The sequence below is a fragment of the Phocoena sinus genome, chromosome 3 (genome assembly GCF_008692025.1).
Source record: "Phocoena sinus isolate mPhoSin1 chromosome 3, mPhoSin1.pri, whole genome shotgun sequence".
Classification (NCBI taxonomy): domain Eukaryota; kingdom Metazoa; phylum Chordata; class Mammalia; order Artiodactyla; family Phocoenidae; genus Phocoena; species Phocoena sinus.
The window spans coordinates 147886894-147908676 of NC_045765.1; the positions used below are offsets into that span (position 1 = coordinate 147886894).

At 40.6% G+C, this 21783-nt stretch overlaps 1 protein-coding gene and 1 non-coding gene across 2 annotated transcripts in view; one reads left to right on the plus strand and one right to left on the minus strand.

The window, feature by feature from the left end:
- Positions 1–16611, plus strand: part of DROSHA (drosha ribonuclease III) — an 88020-nt gene extending 71409 nt beyond the window's left edge. The window contains exons 19-24 of the mRNA XM_032626573.1: positions 7049–7190; positions 8717–8799; positions 8891–8994; positions 11463–11555; positions 12377–12423; positions 15560–16611. Coding sequence (XP_032482464.1) covers positions 7049–7190; positions 8717–8799; positions 8891–8994; positions 11463–11555; positions 12377–12423; positions 15560–15690 — 600 coding nt within the window. The 3' untranslated portion in view covers positions 15691–16611. The remainder of the gene's footprint in view (positions 1–7048; positions 7191–8716; positions 8800–8890; positions 8995–11462; positions 11556–12376; positions 12424–15559) is intronic.
- Positions 5311–5382, minus strand: TRNAK-UUU. Its single transcript has one exon. It is a non-coding gene; the product is annotated as a tRNA-Lys (tRNA).
- Positions 16612–21783: the final 5172 nt, after the last annotated feature.

A 21783-nucleotide genomic window follows, 5' to 3' on the forward strand; every position in this document is an offset into this window, starting at 1 on the left:
GCCTGTGAAGCCATCTGGTCCTGGAGTTTTGTTTGTTGGAAGATTTTAAATCACAGTTTCAATTTCAGTGCTTGTGATTGGTCTGTTTATAATTTCTGTTTCTTCCTGGTTCAGTCTCGGGAGGTTGTGCTTTTCTAAGAATTTGACCATTTTATTGGCATAGAGTTGCTTGTAGTAATCTCTCATGATCCTTTGTATTTCTGCAGTGTCAGTTGTTACTTCTCCTTTTCCATTTCTAATTCTATTGATTTGAGTCTTCTCGCTTTTTTCTTGATGAGTCTGGCTAATGGTTTATCAATTTAGTTTATCTTCTCAAAGAACCAGCTTTTAGTTTTATTGATCTTTGCTTTTGTTTCCTTCATTTCTTCTTCATTTATTTCTGATCTGACCTTTGTCATTTCTTTCCTTCCACTAACATTGGGGTTTTTTTTTTGTTCTTTCTCTGATTGCTCTAGGTGTAAGGTTAGGTTGTTTATTTGAGATGTTTCTTGTTTCTTGAGGTAGGATTGTATTGCTATAAACCTCCCTCTTAGAACTGCTCTTGCTGCACCCCATAGGTTTTGGGTTGTCGTGTTTTCGTTGTCATTTGTTTCTAGGTATATTTTGATTTCCTCTTTGATTTCTTCAGTTATCTCTTGGTTATTTAGTAGTGTATTGTTTAGCCTCCATGTGCTTGTATTTTTTACAGATTTTTCCCTGTAATTGATATCTAGTCTCATAGTGTTGTGGTCGGAAAAGATACTTGATACAATTTCAATTTTTTTAGATTTACCAAGGCTTGATTTGTGACCCAAGATATTATCTATCCTGGAGGATGTTAACACCATGAGCACTTGAGAAGAAAGTGTATTCTCTTGTTTTTGGATGGAATGTCCTATAAATATCAATTAAGTCTGTCTTGTTTAATGTATCATTTAAAACTTGTGTTTCCTTATTTTTTTTTTCATTTTGGATGATCTGTCCATTGGTGAAAGTGGGGTGTTAAAGTCCCCTACTATGAATGTGTTACTGTCGATTTCCCCTTTTACGGCTGTTAGTATTTGCCTTCTGTATTGAGGTGCTCCTATGTTGCGTGCATAAATATTTACAACTGTTATATCTTCTTCTTGGATCGATCCCTTGATCATTATGTAGTGTCCTTCTTTGGCTTTTGTAATAGTCTTTAAAGTTTATTTTGTGTGATATGAGAATTGCTACTCCAGCTTTCTTTTGATTTCCATTTGCGTGGAATATCTTTTTCCATCCCCTCACTTTCAGTCTGTATGTGTCCCTAGGTCTGAAGTGGGTCTCTTGTAGACAGCATATATACGGGTCTTGTTTTTGTATCCATTCAGCCAGTCTGTGTCTTTTGGTTGGAGCATTTAATCCATTTACATTTAAGGTAGTTATTGATATGTATGTTTCTATTACCATTTTCTTAATTGTTTTAGGTTTGTTATTGTAGGTCCTTTCCTTCTCTTATGTTTCCTGCATAGAGAAGTTCCTTTAGCATTTGTTGTAAAGCTGGTTTGGTGGTGCTGAATTCTCTTAGCTTTTGCTTGTTTGTAAAGGTTTTAATTTCTCAGTCGAATCTGAAAGAGGTCCTTGCTGGGTAGAGTAATCTTGGTTGTAGGTTCTTCCCTTTCATGACTTTAAATATGTCCTGCCACTCCCTCTGGCTTGCAGAGTTTCTGCTGAAAGATAGCTGTTAACCTTATGGGGATTCCCTAGTTTGTCATTTGTTGCTTTTCCCTTGCTGCTCTTAATATTTTTTTCTTTGTATTTAATTTTTGATAGTTTGATTAATATGTGTCTTATCATGTTCCTCCTTGGATTCATCCTGTATGGGACTCTCTGTGTTTCCTGGACTTGATTATTTCCTTTCCCATATTAAGGAAGTTTTCAACTGTACTCTCTTCAAATATTTTCTCAGTCCCTTTTTTTTTCTCTTCTTCTTCTGGGACCCCTGTAATTCAAATGTTGGTGCGTTTAATGTCCCAGATGTTTCTGAGACTGTCCTCAATTCTTTTCATTCTTTTTTTTTTTCTGCTCTGCGGTAGTTATTTCCACTCTTTTATCTTCCACATCACTTATCCATTCTTCTGCCTCAGTTATTCTGCTATTTATTCCTTCTAGAGAATTTTTAATTTCATTTATTTTGTTGTTCATCATCGTTTGTTTGCTCTTAGTTCTTCTAGGTCCTTGTTAAATGTTTCTTGTATTTTCTCCATTCTATTTCCAAGATTTTGGATCATCTTTATATCATAACTCTGAATTCTTTTTCAGGTCACCTGCCTATTCCTCTTCAATTATTTGGTCTAGTGGGTTTATGCCTTGCTCCTTCATCTGCTGTGTGTTTTTCTGTCTTCTCATTTTGCTTAACTTACCGTGTTTGGGGTCTCCTTTTCACAGGCTGCAGGTTCATAGTTCCTGTTGTTTTTGGTGTCTGCCCCCAGTGGGTAAGGTTGTTTCGGTGGGTTGTGTAGGCTTCCTGGTGGCAGGGACTGGTTCCTGTGTTCTGGTGAATGAGGCTGGATCTTGTCTTTCTGGTGGGCAGGACCATGTCCGGTGGTGTGTTTTGGGATATCTGTGAACTTATTATGATTTTAGGCAGTCTCTCTGCTAATGAGTGTGGTTGTGTTCCTGTCTTGCTAGTTGTTTGGCATAAGGTGTCCAGCACTGTAGCTTACTGGTTGTTGAGTGGAGCTGGGTCTTAGAGTTGAGATGGAAATCTCTGGGAGAGCTTTCGCTGTTTGATATTATGTGGGGCCCAGAGGTCTCTTGTGGACCAGTGTCCTGAGCTCGACTCTCCCACCTCAGAGGCTCAGGCCTGACACCCAGTTGGAGCACCAACACCCTGTCAGCCACTCGGCTCAGAAGAAAAGAGAGAAAGATAAAGGAAGAAAGAAAGAAAAAATAAATAAATAAATAAAATAAAGTTACTAAAAAAAAATTTATTAAAAATAAAAAAGTGAAAAATTAATTTTAAAAAGAAAGGAAGAAGAGAGCAAGCAAACCAAAAAACACATCCACCATTGATAACAAGCACTAAAAACTATACTAAAAAACAAAGAAACAAAAAAAGCCAAAAATGGACAGAGAGAACCCTAGGACAAATAGTAAAAGCAAAGCTATACAGACAAAATCACACAAAGAAGCATACACCTACACAGTCACAGAAAGAGGAAAAGGAAAAAATATATATATATTAAAAAAAAATAAAAAGGAAGGAAGCAACCCAATCAATAAACAAATCTACCAATGATAGTAAGCTCTAAATACTAAACTAAAATAAACATGAAACCAGAAACCAATTAGATGCGGAAAGCCAACCCCAAGCCTACAGTTGCTCCCAAAGTCCACCGCCTCAGTTTTGGGAGGATTCGTTGTCTATTCATGTATTCCACAGATGCTGGTACATCAAGTTGATTGTGGAGATTTAATCCCCTGCTCCTGAGGCTGCAGGGAGAGATTTCCCTTTCTCTTCTTTGTTTCCACAGCTCCTGGGGTTCAGCTTTGGATTTGGCCCCGCCTCTGCATGTAGGTCTCCTGAGGTCATCTGTTCTTCGCTCAGACAGGATGGGGTTAAAGGAGCTGCTGATTCGGGGGCTCTGGCTCACTCAGGCTGGGGGGAGGGAGGGGTACGGAGTGCGGGGCGGGCCTGCTGCGGCAGAGGCAGGTGTGACGTTGCACCAGCCTGAGGCGCGCCGTGTGTTCTCCTGGGGAAGTTGTCCCTGGATCACGGAACCCTGGCAGTGGTGGGCTGCACAGGCTCTCAGGAGGGGAGGTGTGGAGAGTGACCTGTGCTTGCAGACAGGCTTCTTGGTGGCTGCAGCAGCAGCCTTAGTGTTTCCTGCTTGTCTCTGGTGTCTGTGCTGATAGGGGCCTCTTTTATAAGGGCACTGCTCCCATTCATGAGGGCTCCACTCTCATGACCTAATCACCTTCCAGGGGCCCCCACCTCTTAATGCCATCACCTTTAGGGGTTAGGATTTCAACATACGAATTTTGCAGTGACACAAACACTCAGACCATATCACCCATTCTTCTCCCACTGGCAGATTCATTCTTTTCAGTTCTGACTCTACATTCATCAGAATCCACCTATATAAAATTTTTAAAAATATACTTTCCAGAAATTCTAATCTCTTGGTTCTTGGAAGAGGCCTGAGTACCAGTATGACAGAACTAACTAATGATTCTGTTATAACAGCCAGCTAAGTCAACAAGCCTCTGAAATGTTTTTACTCAGGGGTCAGGTCCTCCAGGAGGCCTTTTTGAAAAGCTGGGTTGGAGAAGAGTACCTGCGTATGCTGTGGCCTCTGCTGTCACTGCAGCTGTCACAGTGCATTGCATTGGCCACTTTGTGTATGGCTTCCTTCAGAGATTAGCAGCTCTCGGAGGGCAGCCACAGGATGTTGATCAGCTCAGTATCGTCAGCCAGCAGCCCAGGGTCTGGTATAGCATCAGCCTCCACAGCTGTTGCACTGAACTGCCATAACTTTAGGTGGTTTTTTGCCTTGTGATCCCCTCTTGATCTCACTCGTTGGCAAACAGCATGATTTATTCTGAAACAGGGTTCAGCAAAGGCCAAGGATGGAGGTTGTCATTTAAAGAACTGCCATTCAGGCTTTGTTGTTTAAGAGCAAGGTCTTACCTCTTTTCAACTCATCTTCTAAATTTAAACTGCCTCTAAAAATATGGATGATTTATATCTTCCTTCTCCCCCACTGACTTTTGGTTCAGGCTCCAAGTTTTGGCAAGAACTGAAAGATCTCACTTTCTGCTGGCCACCCTGCTGGTGCTTTAAGACCCATCGGGGCATATCTTAAATAAAATTGGTAGTGTTTCTGTTTACATCCTCACTGCTTTCCTCCTTCCCTGTCAGACAGCATTACTGCTCAGCACCGAATGAGGAGCCCTGAGGCTGGAAGGCGGCAGCTGGGGCCCAATAACCAGTGACGTATTTTGGTTTGTGTGAGCTCATATGTACATCAGGCATGCCATGATTCTAAGGCATGAAATCTCCTTACATGCAGCCCAAGTTAGAGTTTTCTCCTCTCACCAAAAGCATATACTGAGAGAGAAGCTAGTTCACGCAGCATAGCCATATTCTCAAAATAGCCCTTCTGTTCCCCCATGGCCTGTACTTTGTGAACCTCCCCCTCCCCCATTATAAATCCAGACTGAGAAAGATGTCTCCCTTCCAGCTTCCAGCTCAGTTATTCTGTAATTACAAGATATTAGACTGGTGGGCTCCCTAATGGTTGCGTTTTTGTTTTGTTTTGTTTTGTTATTTTTGGCTGCGCCGCATGGCTTGCAGCATCTTAGTTCCCCGACCAGGGATTGAACCTGGGCCACAGCTGTAAAAGCGCTGAGTCTTAACCACTGGACCACCAGGGAATTCCCTGGTTGTGTCTTCTTTTTAACGTTATATGCTAGGCCTTTTTAATTTTGAGCTTCTCTGTGGATATTAATTTTAATGAAAACACTGTATTGAAGAAAAGATTGAGTTTAGGGGGCAATCGGAGGAGGCAAGGAGCAGAGACAAGCAAAGAATAACAGTCTAACTCAACAGCAAGCATGGCATGTGGAGATCAAGTTGTATTTCTGCTTCATGAATCATTGTCAGACAAATTAAGAGCATATTGTTTCTTATTTATCTATTGTCAAGGATGCAGTCTCAGGCATTGAGGATAAATCTTGATTTTCATAAGCTCAGTTGACACTGTGGAGCCACAGAGCATAAAACTTGCATCTAATAAACAAAGTTCGATGTGGAACGGCAGGGGATATAATACCAGCATAACTTGCAGCTGCTTCCTGTTCCTTGGCCCTGGTGTCAGGGTTATTCCTTAGCAGGAAGGAATTGTACTAGACCAAGAGTTTGTTTTATCTGTTGTAAGAAAAAGTTCTAGTTTTAGGTACTTTATTCCCCCAAATCTTAGAGATTGGGGATAATTACTTTCAGCTTTTGTTTGGTGAGTTCTCATCTTTATATCTACCCACTTTCTCCAGCCTCCCTCCCCACCTTCCTTTAGTGAGTGATCAGTGACTGTTAAATTCCTAAGCCATGCTTGTTTTAGGGGCACGTCTACAATAGACTGGTTGTACAATTTTCATGCACTGTTTAATGTTACTACTTGGATGGTCCTTTTAGAGGACTGCTAGCTGACTGAAATTTCTAGTAGAAATTTTTGTTTGGAATTCCTGAAGTTGAAATACGGAAATTATATTTTAATTTGATTAAAAATAAAGGGTCTCAGCTTGAAAAGCTATGAGTCAGGATATATAGTATATATAATCTTTATATATACATATAAATCTGATATATATATATGTATATACAATATAAATCTTTAAAGAATGAAAGTAAAATGTAAATAAATAATTTCAATATTTTAAATAATACTAAAGCGTCACTTCCCCAAATCCTATGATATCAAAATTAACATCAGTGCCATAAAATGTGAAGCTTATTTTTGACTTTTTTTTATTTTTATTTTTATTTTTGACTTTTTAAAAAATGCTCCTTTAAAACTAACGTACAGTGACAGAAAGTAGGTCAAGCTTGCCTGGTGATAGATGGATTGGATTGATTGATCGCCAAGGGGCCAGGGAACTTGTTTGGGGTAACAGAAATGTAGAAGCTTGTCAAAACTCATTTAACTATACTTAAAATGGGTGCATTTTATTGTATGCAAATTATACTTCAATAAGTTGATTTTTTTAAAGTTAAAATGCTCCTTGGTTTAGTAACATTAAACTTAATGGAATCTTTGACCTTTAGTATAGTATAGCATCTCCCCCAACACTGCTCACTGCTACTAAACAACTAAATGAACTATTTAAATGTCAGTTAGGTAAAATCCAAGAGCAGAGTAAGTTATTAAGGAGAAACTAGAAGCATGTGGAATTTGTCACTGTTGCCTGGGGGTGGTGGTTGAGAACTTAAGCCATTGCTTGCCTAGGTGTCCCTGTGGTCTAGGCTGGGTGGGCCCAACGCAGGAGCAAGAGAGAGACCAAAAGTGAAATGGTTTCTAAATGTACCTCAATTCCTTTTGGCCAGCTGTTGCGAAGCTCTTTGGTGAATAACAGAACTCAAGCCAAGGTAGCAGAGGAATTGGGCATGCAGGAATATGCCATCACCAACGACAAGACCAAGAGGCCTGTGGCCCTTAGGACCAAGACCTTGGCCGACCTTTTGGAATGTGAGTCCTAGGGAATAAAGCTTTTCTCTTAACCCGCAGATTCAAGTTTAAATCAATGGACCAAATTTATGCTGCTTCTCATTATTATTATTATGTTCTGATTAAAGAAACCTCTTCTCTATTTTAATTTTTATTTATGCTTCTCTCCAAAGCTTGTTTGAAGGAGAATAGTTTGGAATTAAGACTTGTGAATAATGAGCAGTGGAGGCTAACACAACATTGTAAAGCAGCCATACTCCAATAAAAATTAAAAAAAAAAGACTTGTGGATAACGAATTTATGTTCAGTCTGTGTTCACTAATGCTCCCCCCTCCTCACCCTACGCCCCTCCATCCTAATGCTCAGCCATCACATCTCTTTGTGTGAAACAGTAACAGAATGTGAAGATTGGAAATAGTGAATCATAGCTGTTTTTGCCACCCAGCAGCCTTTAGATAGAGGCCTAGAAGAAAGAAGGTAATTTATTCCCTAAATACTAAAACAATTATCTGTTGTTGTGAATGAACTCAAAGCTCTATGGACAATGTTGTCATCTTTTGCAGTTATCAGACCATCTGCTATGGTCTCGTAGCATTATAAGTAATACTATTATAGCTAACTAAAGGATCATACACACAATTTTATTGTTTCTGATACTACTGTAAAATAAGTGGGCCATTCACTGGGCCTTGGAACCTTTTTTTTTTCTAATGTTTTGGTATTTTGGGCAATTGGAATTATATACAGATATTAGAGTCTACTAGCTGATTTACAAAGTGCAAAGGCAATCTGACTAAGGAGCTTAAAAGAACTTATTTTTCAATTAAAGAAAAGTAACTTAAGATTAGAATTAGAAAAAACGTAAGTTGAGTGATCATCAGTCTCACTGGCTTTTTTTAGCTCAACAAAAGCTATTTTTATTCCTCCTTTTAAAAACTCGCTGTTTGTTTGTGTGGTGAAGGTACCTTTTAATGAAGCTGTCTTTGGGGTCACCGTTTTTTAATGCAAATTTGGTTATATTGTTTTATTGTCATTAAGCGCAGTATTAATTTTTTCTCTGTTTTGGCAGATTGAATCTATAAATTGTCCCATATCTGTTGATGAAAGGTAACACAAACCCTTGTAAATGGGTGATCTCCTCAAGACCGGTGTTAAGAATAGCAGGCCCCAAGGATGTGCTCATTCTGGCATCACATCTGATCTTCAAGTTTTATTTTGATTTATTTGATGTTAACATGGTTGTGTTCCCAGGTGTCACTCTTTCCCTGCTATACGGCAGCACTTTGTGTATCGTTTTAACTAATTATTCATTTATCCCTTAGTCAAACGTAATTTGGTCTTTGTGGTTTTGCATCTTAATTATACATCTCTATTGCTACTTTTAATATTAGTGATAAAGAGTAGTTCTTGTTTGAAGAAAGATGAAACGGTAATGCTAAAAAATAAAGAGGGCTTGGAAGTTAACGTTTCTTAAAAGTCTAGGACTCGTACTCTTTCTAGTAAATGGCAATGTATTGTGGCTTATTTTTACGTATTCTCTTTTTCAGCATTTATCGCAGCTCTGTACATTGATAAGGATTTGGAATATGTTCATACTTTCATGAATGTTTGTTTCTTTCCACGATTAAAAGTAAGCTCCTATAAAATTTAAATTGGTTGTATGCTCTATGCTTGGTGATTCTAGAACCCTTTACTAAATACTTTTTGGGGACTTGTTGCAGGAGTTCATTTTGAATCAGGATTGGAATGACCCCAAATCCCAGCTTCAGCAGTGTTGCTTGACACTTAGGACAGAAGGAAAAGAGCCAGACATTCCTCTGTACAAGTGAGTACCTGCTGCCCACAGGCTGTTGGATCCGGGAAACTTAGAGTAATGCTCCATGTGCCTGGAGGAAAAACTAATCACTGTGGGGTAATGGCCACATGAGTCCTGCATGGAGACATCTTGACTCTGGGCCCAATGCTCAAACTCTTTGGGCCTCTCAGTCTTTGAGCTCTAAGTAAGTGGGTCACATTCGATTATCTGTGCTTTCTCCCATCTCTAAAATGCTTTGGGAACTGCACCCTGGGAGAAAGACATGCTCAGATAATTTTTCTGATCAAGATCAGAAAAATTTAGGTTAAATTGTTTTATGTACATTCTTATAGTTGTCTTCTTATTTCTTATAACCCCTGCTGCCTACACATCTAGATTAGATGGTGTGTGCTTGTTTGTTTGTAACAGTACTTGTGTGTCTCTCTCCACTCTCTGAAGCCCTGCTGGCCTCTGTCCCGATTGCCTGATAGGCAATCACTGTAAAAAGCAGAGCAGTTCTTCACCGCTGCTGTATTATTCAAATATTTGGAACTTTTCTTTTCAGAATGTGTACTAAAAGCTGCCGTGTACTTTTGAATATCTTTAGTGACACATCTTTATCCTTTGAGTAGTAGCCAAAAGTCATTCAAAGGAAACGCAGGTCACTAAACACGTAACACCAGTTTTGATGAAAACAGGAGGTTTGACTCTGAAGTAGAGTAATTATCATGAGACACTCAGAAGGTGGTTTCAGAGGGTGGTCTCAGAAGGTGGTCTTAGAAGGTGGTTTCAAAGAGGAATTATAGGGCTTCCCTGGTGGCGCAGTGGTTGGGAGTCCGCCTGCCGATGCAGGGGACGCGGGTTCGTGCCCCGGTCCGGGAGGATCCCACATGCCGTGGAGCGGCTGGGCTCGTGAGCCATGGCCGCTGAGCCTGCGCGTCCGGAGCCTGTGCTCCGCAGCGGGAGAGGCCACAGCAGTGAGAGGCCCGCGTACCGCAAAAAAAAAAAAAAAAAAAAATTAAAAAAAAAAAAAAAAAAAAAAAGAGGAATTATAAGAGGGAGGGATTATCAAAATAAGTGGGTTGCCTCCCAAGGTATGGTCTGGATATGTATTTTTAAGGATGTTTAAGTATCTAGTTTTTAGGACTGGGTTACCCCCGTCTCTGTACACACATGGGTGCAAGTACACACATTTGTGTGAGTGTTTCATATGGAATAAAAGCCCCTTCCTGCGGACTTTCTCAGACTTCACAGTACTCAAGGGAAAACACCAGAGTGGCAGCCGGGAATTTAAATCCTTTTTTATGTTTTTATTTAATAGTCACAACACGTTATAGGCTTTTTCACTAAAAGAAAAACTGAGGCCAACAGAAGGTTGAGTCACCCCACAGCAGGCTGCTATAAATTGTCCCAAGAAGCTGTCACTGCTAAACAGTGATTCCTTTACTTATTGGGAAAAAAACCAAATGTTTAGAAATAGCACTTTAACATGTGTCTAATAAGCATAATGAACATCCAAACTGTATGACATGAAAGGCTCAAAGTATTTCCTCATCAAAGTGATAATTAAAGTTCAATAAATAAAACGAGGATGATAAACTTATCATAGCGCCAGCATGATTACTATAATAAGCACTACCTTTAAGAAGCCATCCGTGTAGTTTCATCCTAGTGAGTATATACACACAAAGGAAATGACTGCTCCCTTCTCATATATCCCCCAAATGAAAGTACGCGATGAGCTTGTTCATTTTTATCAAGATGATGGGGTTGTTTTACATAGTTTTTTCAAGATTACTGTGTTCATTCCATTATCTTTGTTGGCTGCGTTTAATTTCCCTTTTCCATGAAGTTATCAGTTTTACCACATTTGAAATCTGCACCTTGTCATTAAAATCCAGAGTGCCTGGAGTTCTGTTTTTTGGCAGTTGTGTTGTGTACTCCACACCATAGCATACCTTTGAAATGATCTCTGATGTTTCAGAAATTAAATATATTTTCTGATCTTTTAGATAAGATACCAGACATTAGAAAGAATCCGTAAAGGGTGTGAAGCCATTCAGCTCTGGCTTGAGGTGTATTACCCCAATATTTATGATTTTTCGCTGTGATTAGCACTGAAGAACAATGAACAGACTGAAATGGCTAACTTTTCACTGACAAAAGTTTGTTAATTTTATGATACTAGGAATAACACTTTGAAATTGTTAAAAAATATTTTACCCTTCGTTGTTCGCCTTCAGATACTGTTTATAATGCTTTGGGAAAAATATGTGTATATAAAAATCCACTGTAGAATTTTTTAAATTTCCTACTTCAAAGCTCTCTATGTTTTATTTGTCACGTTAGCAAATCAAAACCTTACTCCTTTAATTTTCCTGTTAATTTTACCTTCCTCTCTCTAAGCAATAAGTCACGTGGTTTTTCTTGGAGTTATATATTAGCAATAACAATTAAGTAACACTTTACGTAATTAATGTTTTTCCTTTTCCTTCCAGGACTCTGCAGACAGTGGGGCCATCCCATGCTAGGACCTATACCGTGGCTGTCTACTTCAAGGGAGAAAGAATCGGCTGTGGGAAAGGCCCAAGGTATGAAAAGAAGATACTTTAAATTTCTTCACATGAACATCCTGTGTGTCTGGCAGGTGCCTGCTTGGTATTTCCAAACTCTGCAGCCTGTCTTTTTAAACTCAGAGTATAGAGTATTCGAGGGTAATAGCAAAGTGAATCCCAAGGCTTAATGTCCCCACCAAGCTCAGCCCCAAACTTGAGAATCGGCCTTGAGCAGTGGGAATGCCATTGCCTAAAGGGCTTTGGCTACCTTGAGGAAAGAACATTACCTGGTGCACAGGTAAGGTCTGTCCAGTTTAAGTTACCCAACACTGCTGCAAGCGTTTCATAGAACATGTCATGCATGACACAGCCATTAGACACTTGATCTCTTATTACTACTCACTTGAGCTTTGTAGAAAATGCTCACATCTTCAGGTAAAAACAATTTTGTATGTTATCACCTTTCTTTGAAACTTCCAATTTATATCTTAAACTGAGAAATGATTTGAAGTCTGTCTACACGTGTATTTTTTTACTCTTTGCCGCTTAAACTTTACACTGAAGATGTTCAAATTTAAGTAAGAAATACTTCAGACCTAATATAGATGGAAGGCATTTTATTGCAGTGTTAAAGGTGTGGAACGAATAACTTAACAGGCTTTGTGCAAATAAATGACATTTCTGCATGCCCTTGTGTGTATTCCTATCTGCAATTCAGTATGTGACAGTAGAAGTAATCAGATACAATTTTATGAACCAAACATGAAAGAAAATCAGCCTGAATAATTTGGAGCCATGCTTTGTGTTTTTGGAAAAAAAATTCTTAAAATGTACCTTGTCTTTATTTTATTTAATAGTATTCAGCAAGCAGAAATGGGAGCAGCAATGGATGCACTTGAAAAATGTAAGCCTATCTCTTTTTCTGTAATTATATGTTCATAATGTAATGAGTATTTTATGGAAAGAAAATGGGGAAGTAGAAAAATGGTAAGTACTGATAAAATGTGATCTTTTCTTCATAATTATTCTCCAGACAGAGTGTGGTAGAATGTAAGATATGTATAAAATGGGCTTATAATTTAAAAAAAAAGTATTCCCAAATGCTTTTTGATTTTCATTTTCCTGTTTTGTATAGAGTCCCACTCTCAGCACAGGTAACCCATGTGAGTGACTTAGTATATTTCATTCTACATATTTCTCTATACTTCTAAAATCCTAAACCTGTGATGGTTTTTTTCTTTTTAGTTTTTAGCCATTGTTTTATTAAGACAGGATATTTACGTACTTCTCTGCATCTTTCTTTTCTTGCTAAATAATACATCACGGGCAGCCCTGCAGGTCATAGTGGCTCCAATTCATTCTTTCTTAAGGGCTGCGTAATATTTCATGCCGTATTTTATTCAGCTTTTAAAATTTTTGGTGGACACTGTTTCTGTCTTTTTATCATTGTTGATAATAAAAGTCGCTGTATTGCTGCTTTTAGTTCTAAGGGTTGGATTCCCAAGAGTTGGATGGCTGGGTTGAAGAAACTTCAATTATATAATTGACCCTATAGGGAACTACAGAGTCTTTTGTAAATTGAAGGCTTAAGTGCAAGGAAGTTTTCTTCTGAGGTATATCGTGCCGCCCAGCAGAACCTGTGGGTAAAACCTGACAGTGCAGTTCCCTCATGCTTCAAACGCCAGCTCAGTGTGGGCGAGAGCAAAGTGCGGGAAGCTAAAGGTAAAGAGGCCCCGGATGCTCAGCCTGGGAGAGATTCCAGGAAAGGCAGGAGGGCCGGGAGCCAAGTGGTAATTGGCGGATAATAGCTTGTGGGTGGGGGCAGGGGGAGGAGTCCTGGGGGCAGAAGCTGGTGTTACCAGGGTCCCATGTCCATGGAATCTTCACTGAGAGTTTTGTTGACTCTGTTGTGGAGCTTTTTTATATGTGTATAATCACATATTGAACTAAAAATGAGACTCCATTTTCCAGCTGTAGGGTTGTTAGAGATGATCTTTTGAGTTTTTGGTTTGTTTGCCTTCAACCATAAAACATACTGGAGAGATGGCTGATTCTGAGACTGGCCTTCACATGCATACTGGTGGAAGGGAATTGTTTAAACTGCTGGAAAACAGTTTGGCTGTCTGTATCAGGTCCTTAAAGAGGTTCATACCCTTTGATCTAGAGATTTCATTTCTAGGAGTCAAACCTAAGAAAATAATTGGAGCTATGAGCTAAAGTTCACCTACCACGATAAATGTGACAGCTTGGTTTGTAATAGCCAAAAAATCAACCAGTCAAACTGCATGTTTGAAGGTAGGGAAATGTTTAAATAAATTATCCCAGAGATTGACAAACATTTTCTATAAAGGACCAGATAGTAAGTACTCTGTCACAATTATGTACCTCTGCCACTGTAGCCCGTAGGCTCAGGTAGTATGCAGATGGCTGGTGTCTGTGTTCCAATAAAATCTTATTTACCAAAACAGGTAGAGGGCTGTATTTGGCCTGTGGGCAGTAGTTTACCAACCCAAGTGTACCCATCAAAATGTGCCTATAACTATACTCTCCCAGTGTAAGGATGGCTGGGGGAATGATTTTACGTGTTCACGTGTCTGTGTAATATATGTGCACATTTACATTGCCTGTGTGTGTGGAGTGTAACTGTACTTCATAGGAAAAGGGCTTATTATAAGGATATATTCTAAAAGCTTATCTATGGCTAGATCTGAGTGGTGGAATTAAGTACTCTTAATACTTGAAACCTGTGTTTTATACAGTACTTAAGGAATCAAATTAACATCGTTTAGAGAATAGGATTTTATTGCTGTTTTATTTCTAAAATATGCCATTATGGCTCCTCTTTTGTTTAAAGTCAATCACTGACTCTTAGGTCTTAGGTGATTTACCACCTGCCTTTCAGATCCTTTTCCTACCACCCTCCCTGTCCCTCCTCCCACCTGGGGTAAAAAATGGGACACTGTGCTGAAAGGAAGGGGGGTTAGGAATATACTATATATTTATGTCCACGTTTATTATGCTTCAACCTCAACAAAATCAAACTTTCCCCCAAACATGCCATGCTGATTCTTCCTATTTTCAAACATGAAGTAGTACCTCTTGTGTTTAACAGACCCGTACCAGGTTAGGGAGAATGGTGTCCTTCTGTTACCAGATAACTTGTGTTGCTCTCATTCAGGCATGCATCCCTTTGTGATATTTGTTGCTGAAGTGTGTAAGTGTTTGTTGACTAAGTGTGTAAAATGACTTTTTCTTGTTCCATATTTGATTTCTCACTCCACTGCTACACTCATTATATACCACAAATAACAAATGAGTTGTAAAATGTTTACATCTTATTCAAGATTTCCACTGTGTCAACACTCTTGAGCGGGGTCAAATATCAAACTAAATGTAGGTTAAACTGTGCTATTGAGTGACATGTTTCCTTTCACCAAATGAAAGTGCTCTACTTGAGTTGCTGTTGCCCATATAGCTTTTAGCTTCTCATGATAAACTTCACAAGTTGAATTATCAGAAATAATGACGTAGGATGTGTCCTCCTTTTGTCCATCTGATCTTTTTACTCTTTTCAGAAACTTTAATCGTTGGTAAATAATGGTGTGATAATATCGTTGTTTGAAGTTTTTGGTTTAAGCTTTGTAAAAATATACAACTCCCTTTTGCTATAGCCTTTAATCTCTCCCTGAAAATCACTTGTTGCTAGGAGAACTGTGTTAAAACACCTTAGCTGGAAACATTCTGAAGCCACATGTCTATGTTTTAACATACCTGTGTATTTCGGTGCCTTTTATGCTCGAGTTCACATCAGATACTGAAATCCAGAATCGACTGCTGATCCAGACTTCCACTGTGTTCCCGAATGATAAAAGAATAAGAGAAGAAAGCAAGCAATTTTTTTTTCTCTTGCCTTACAAAATACAACTATATAGATTTCCTATGAATACATGTTCGCTCGTATATGTGTATGTTTAGTTTGCATCATTCTGTGCACTGGTGGCTCTCCTTTATTAAGTGTAAAATATATCTCCTCGTGTCAGATAACTTTCCCCAGATGGCCCATCAGAAGCGGTTCATTGAACGGAAATACAGACAAGAGTTAAAAGAAATGAGGTGGGAAAGAGAGCATCAAGAGAAAGAGCCAGATGAGACTGAAGACATAAAGAAATAAAGGAGAGCACGAAAGTGGTGGTGTATTTACTTGCTTAGTAACTGTGACTGTTGCCGGTTGAGACCTAGCCTAGTTCTCCTGGAGACAGTTATGAATAAAGTGTGCCCACTGAAATAAAACACAGTCAAATCACTCTTGTTGTTTTACTGATCTCATATTCAGTTTTTAGCTGGAGAGTCTTTATTGCAACGTATTTGATTTCTCTCCTATTGAATGGAAAACTTCACTTGGGTAAATGTGCATATTCCCTATGATTTTGCTCTTTAAATAGTAAAATTTGAAACGTATATTCTATGTGGAATAGATCCTGATTTTTCTATCTTTCTGAGATTGTGACTCCAGACTTTTAGCTGAGAGGCAAAAAATTCACTTTACCAGATTTTTGGGCTGTGCTCTGTAAACATCAGTACTGTTTGAAATCTCTGGATTATTCACTCGATCTTTCAGCTTTCATCTGGGTGTTTGTCATGGTCTCAGCTGCAGACATTGTGCTTACCGTCGCTCACTGGTGAATCCTGTGTAGAAGGTATCTCTGTAACACTTAACTGGCTAATGGTGGGGTGCGGTGGGGGAAGACTGATACTTGAGTCATACATATTCCTTGAGTCACTAGAATAGGGGAGAAATCGTGATTCCAAGCCAGAGGACGCTTTAAGCCAGGTGCTGTTACCCTGGGGTCAGTGGACCCTTTAGAAGTTTATAAACAGACTTCAGGAAAGTCTCAGAATATCTTGAAATTGTACTGGATTTGGGGAGGTGGCGGGGAGCAGGGAGAGGGGGGCTCATAGCTTCCATCAGCTCACAGTGGTCCCAGTAATAAAGGGCTAACATTGTATTAAAAGACGTAACATCTTTTTAATGTTGTTTTAAACTGAACCTCACTGGTTTATTATTAATAAAGACAAAACTTCTTTGTTAAAACAAATGTGTTTTTATTCATTACTTTAACAGCTATCGAGTGAGTGCCCACTATACGTCAGGCATTGTTCTAGCCTCTGAGGCTATAGCAGTGAACACAATAAAATTCCCTGCCCTTGGGGGAGCTCGTGTGGTAGTGAAGGAATACACACGATGACAGGACATAAGACAGAGGTCACAGGGTGATGTAGATGATGGCCAAAGTAAAGTAGGAGCTGAGATGGGTGCAGTTTTCAGTCAGGTGGTTGGGGAAGCTCCCCAAAAGGGTGGTATCATTTGAGTTAAGAAGGGAAGGAGGAGAGGGAGCCGTTCAGGTTATCTGGAGACTCTCTTTTTTTCTTTTTTTTTTCCTATTTTTTTGTGCGGTACACGGGCCTCTCACTGTTGTGGCCTCTCCCGTTGCGGAGCACAGGCTCCAGGCACGCAGGCTCAGCGGCCATGGCTCACGGGCCCAGCCGCTCCGCGGCATGTGGGATCTTCCCGGACCGAGGCACGAACCCATGTCCCCTGCATCTGCAGGCGGACCCTCAACCACTGCGCCACCAGGGAAGCCCATCCTTTCTTTTTTATTAACTAATAAATCATCTCTCAGTGTTGAATCCACATATACATTGATAGCTGCGTATTAATGCGTATTTTGTATGCCAGGTTATACCATAATTTATTGACTAACCTAATGAAAGATGTGTAGGTTGTAAGTAATTTGTTGCTGTCATAGACAATGCTGTCACATTCATACACACACACACGCATGCACGTGCATGCACGCACACACACGATGGAGAGGAGTGAGAGAGAAGACCTCTCTAGACTCCGTTAACTTGTTAATTATAGGAATGTAAGATGGTGGCTGTAAGAAAAGGTTGTCTTGGTTCTCTCCCCCAGAGGAGGACTAACAGGGAAAGAACCCTGAGTTCATCAGTAGCCTTGAAAATGTTAGAGCAAAAGCCAAAAAGCAAGGGAAAATATTTGAACTTTTTTTAAACAAGCACTTTTACTAGTCTTGCCTGTGCATCAAAGTAATGCCAAAGCCAGCATGGGTCCAGGACTTTTTATTGTACCTGCACTTTTCCTCTCTGTAGTATTCTGGCCTTTTCCAGGTTCTCTCTCCATATTGATGGCTCTTGAAACCTGAAGAAGTTAAGTCCATAACACAGTAGAAAACCCCTTGCAGTGAAACACATCAAACACATATCAGGGCAGGTTAGCTTCGGGGGCTCTGCTGAGCAGTAATGAGGCCAGTGGCCAAACTCTGTAACTAGCCCCACAGACCGACTCAGCAGGCCCTGTGACTACAGTTCCCACTTTGCCTCTGACCCAGCCTAACCCAGTCTTCTCCCCTTCCACTTCTGATCATGAGAAGCACCAGTGAGGGTGTACATCCCGCATCAGTTCAACTGTGCTGTGTTATTCATAGAGGCTGAATATTAAGGTTGCTTCTCACAAGTCGCTTAGCTTCTAGTCAGGGAGACGATGAAGTGACGGTGCATCTACCGACAAAGGGCCCCTGAGACTGGGAGGGGAAGGGGGAGACCAGGCCGGACAGGGAAGTTAACTATCTCCTTCACAGAGGAGTTAATACTTGAGGAGTTAACTGAACCTTGAAGATGAGCGAGCTTGCGCCATTTGGACATTTCCTTCCAAGGAAGCAACAGGACTGGGTGGCAAGAAAACGACTTAGGATCCTGTTGTATTCCATGAGAGATGTGATGAAGGTCAGAAACAAGGCATTGAGAATGGAGCTGCCAGGAAAGAACAGATTTGCAAGATACATAGAAGGTAGAAACTACAGGCCATGGAGTAGGGCGAGGTATCTCAGCCTCAGCGCTAGTGACATTTTGGGCCAGATAATTCTTTTTTGGGGCCAGGAGGGACTGTCCCATGCATTGTAGGGTGTTTAACCACATTCCTAGCCTCTGCCCACTAGATGTCAGTAGCATCTCTTCCCCTGGTTATGACATCGAAAAATGTCTTCCGATGTTGCCAAATGTCCCCTGGCGACAAAATAGTCACCTCTGGTTGAGAACCACCGAGGTAGAGAAATGAAGTGAAAGAACACCAGGCTAATTTTTGTACAATCAAGATACAAACTATTTCGAGCAAAGCAGAATTAGGTGTTGAGTTGAGTTGGCTGTATTAAACTTTAGGGCCTATGGGATGTCTCTATGGAGATGTTGAATAAGCAGTTGCATACATGGTTTTATAGCCCAACGAAGTTATCTGAGCTCAAGTACAGATTAGAAATGGACTCAAAAACCTCAGTGGTATTTGTACATCTACAAAGGAGAACACTGTTTTTCCCAGGTTGGAGACAGGAAACCATTCCAGGGATCTACTGCTTCGAAACTGTAGGCTTCACACGGGAGATAAATTTACACCAGAGAGGGAACTCAGCTTCCATCTGAACTATTTCAACTCTAGATGAGCTTTCTTAGACCAGCCAGCTGTTTCAGAATTATTTCTATCATCATCCTTGTTTGTGACATTTCCCTATGGTTACCTTGTACAAAGTGAAGAAGACTCTTTGTGAATTACTTGGTTTCCATGAGATGGTTCTAAACTGGGAGTAACAACACACTAAAGTCTCGCAGACCCGTTCCCTAAAGCTACTAGCCCTCGAATGTTCCCTAGACCATTATTTATTCTGTTTTATGAAGGATAAAATAAAGCATAATTAGGTATTATAATATTTCTTTTGTGTAAATATCAGAACTTTTAAGCGAACAGCGTGTGGAAGAGATACTTAATTGGCCACAAAAGATTTTTATTCTTATAGAATTGTTATCAGGAATTGCCTGCCCAACAGGGGACCACATTCCAGCCTTTGTGTTGAAGTGAATCCAAGTGGCTAGTTCCCACCCGTTGAATGTGAAGAGCTTCCAGGCTGTAGTGCCAGGAGCATGTTTGCTATTTCTCCATCCCCTTACTCCAATTTGCTGGCTGGATGCTGACATCCAGGGAGGGTGACCTTGAAAGCTACCATCAGTGAGAACATGAGTGGCTGTGTGGAGCAGAGCCTCCACCCCCATTCCCACCGCCCACCTCCCCTCCAAGGATAGGAGAATACTGCTTGGACTTTACTCAAATGAGAAACAAACATCTATGTGTTAAACCACTACTTGGGGATTTATCCGTTATAGCCACTAGTGTTACCGTCACTAACAAGTGTTTCTGAGGCAGGCAATGAACAACCCTAATTGAATATTTGCCAGCCCAACAAGAGTTTTTTAAAAGTTCATCCACCTGTTACTAATGCTGTATTGAACCAGTGCTGTCATGTTCCTGATTTCATTCTGACATGGTTAGGTATGGTTCAGAAATGCCCCTTTATGTTAAAAGAAATGTTAAATTATAACAGCCGTGAAATGAAATACATTTTTGCCTATGAATTAGTGGCTTGGAGAACATTCATTCTAAGATTTATTAGTATTTGTAGCACCTACCATAATCCTGGGAAAAGCAGCATCATTGTTTTCGGGAAGCTCACCATTTATTTTTATTTATTTACTTTTTGGCTGCACCTTGCAGCGTGCGGGATCTTAGTTCCCTGACCCAGGGATCGAACACATGCCCCCTGCAATGGAAGGGTGGAGTCTTAGCCACTGGACCTCCAAGGAAGTCCCAGATGCTCACTCTTAGAAAAGTAAGCACATACAGCCATGCACATAAGGCGCAACACAGAGGATCAGAGAGAGAGAGTGACTCATTCCTTCTGGAGGAATGGTGGGGTCCGGGGAGGCCCACCTTTAGTTTGATTTTGAGAGATGATGTCAATCCACCCAGCTGTTGACTCCACCTTACCATGCTCCCCATGACAAAAAACCTTTTTTTCAGATCAAACATAATATTTTGTGTTTTAGCCACAATGTCATTATGACCCCTAACAAAATTATCAAAAACTCCTTAATAACTTCGAATAACCAGCCCATATTCAGATGTACAGCTGGTTTGTCCAACTATTGATTCCAACAGGATCCATACGTTGCCTTCATTTTTACGTCTTCTACATCACTTTTAATCTGGAACATTCTTCCACTCCCCCTTTTTTTCTAGTTGAAGAAACCTGGTCAGTTGTTCCATAGAGTTTCCCACATTCTGGATGTGACGCACTGCTTTCCTGTGGCGTCATTTACGTTTTTCCTTTATGCTGTGTATGAGAACTAAAGGCTTGATTTTAGCTTTAGTTTCAAATTTTGTGGCATATGTGTATTTCAGGTCCCCCACCCTCCACCCCTGAAATAATAATTTCAACAGTGCCAGTTCTCTAGTTCTTTTGGGGACTAGATGATTGTGATGATTAATTCTATGTGTCCGTGGGGGCTAGATGAGGGATGTTGCTTTAGGCAACTGAGTTTGTGGTCATTTGTTATGCAGCATTAGAAAGTGAATACCTTCCCCTTCTGTTTCTAAACGGCTAATCATTTCACGATACTATCCTGTTTAAAATATTTCATGGGTTCCCCCTTTCCTGTAGGATAAAGCCCAAATTCCTCATCTCCGCATTCAGTTCCGCCCTGCCCAGACACCAGCCTCTTCTGCTGGCCCCGGACCCCTCACGCTGCACTCCAGCCTCATAGAACAAGTTGTAGATACATAAACACCTTCTCCTTTCTCTCCCCTCCAGGGCTGTGCACGGCCCTAAATAGGCCACCTCCTTGCTCCTTATCTCTTACTCATCTTTTGGGCCTCAGCTCAGGAACTGTCTCTCACAAGCCTTTCCTTGGACCTTAAACGTAGGTTAAGCGTACACCCTTGGGTTCTTTCCTGAATCACATTTGTCACACTGTATTTTACTGTCTCTTGACTCACCCATCTTTGCTTGCTAGACCACAAGCTCCTGGTGGGCTGGACCATCACCAGTCTGCCTTTGAACCACGGGATCTTTGTGGGCTTGCCATCACTGTTGGCTGAATAAAAATAACCAGACTCCTCCTTGCCATGCTTCCACAAGCCTCAACTACCCTAGAGCAGAACTCCAGCATCCTCCAAGCAACCCTCCTGCAGGAACTCTGGGGCTAAGGTGAAGAGAATGACCATTGGAGGCTGCAACATCTGCACCCTCTCTGGACCTCCTGCCCTTGGACTTGGCTGGGAGCTCGGTGCTAGAGCAGGAGAGCACGAGCTCAGTGGGATCCGGCAGGAAGCAGGGGAGCTTGGTTTCTCTTGTCTTCCTGA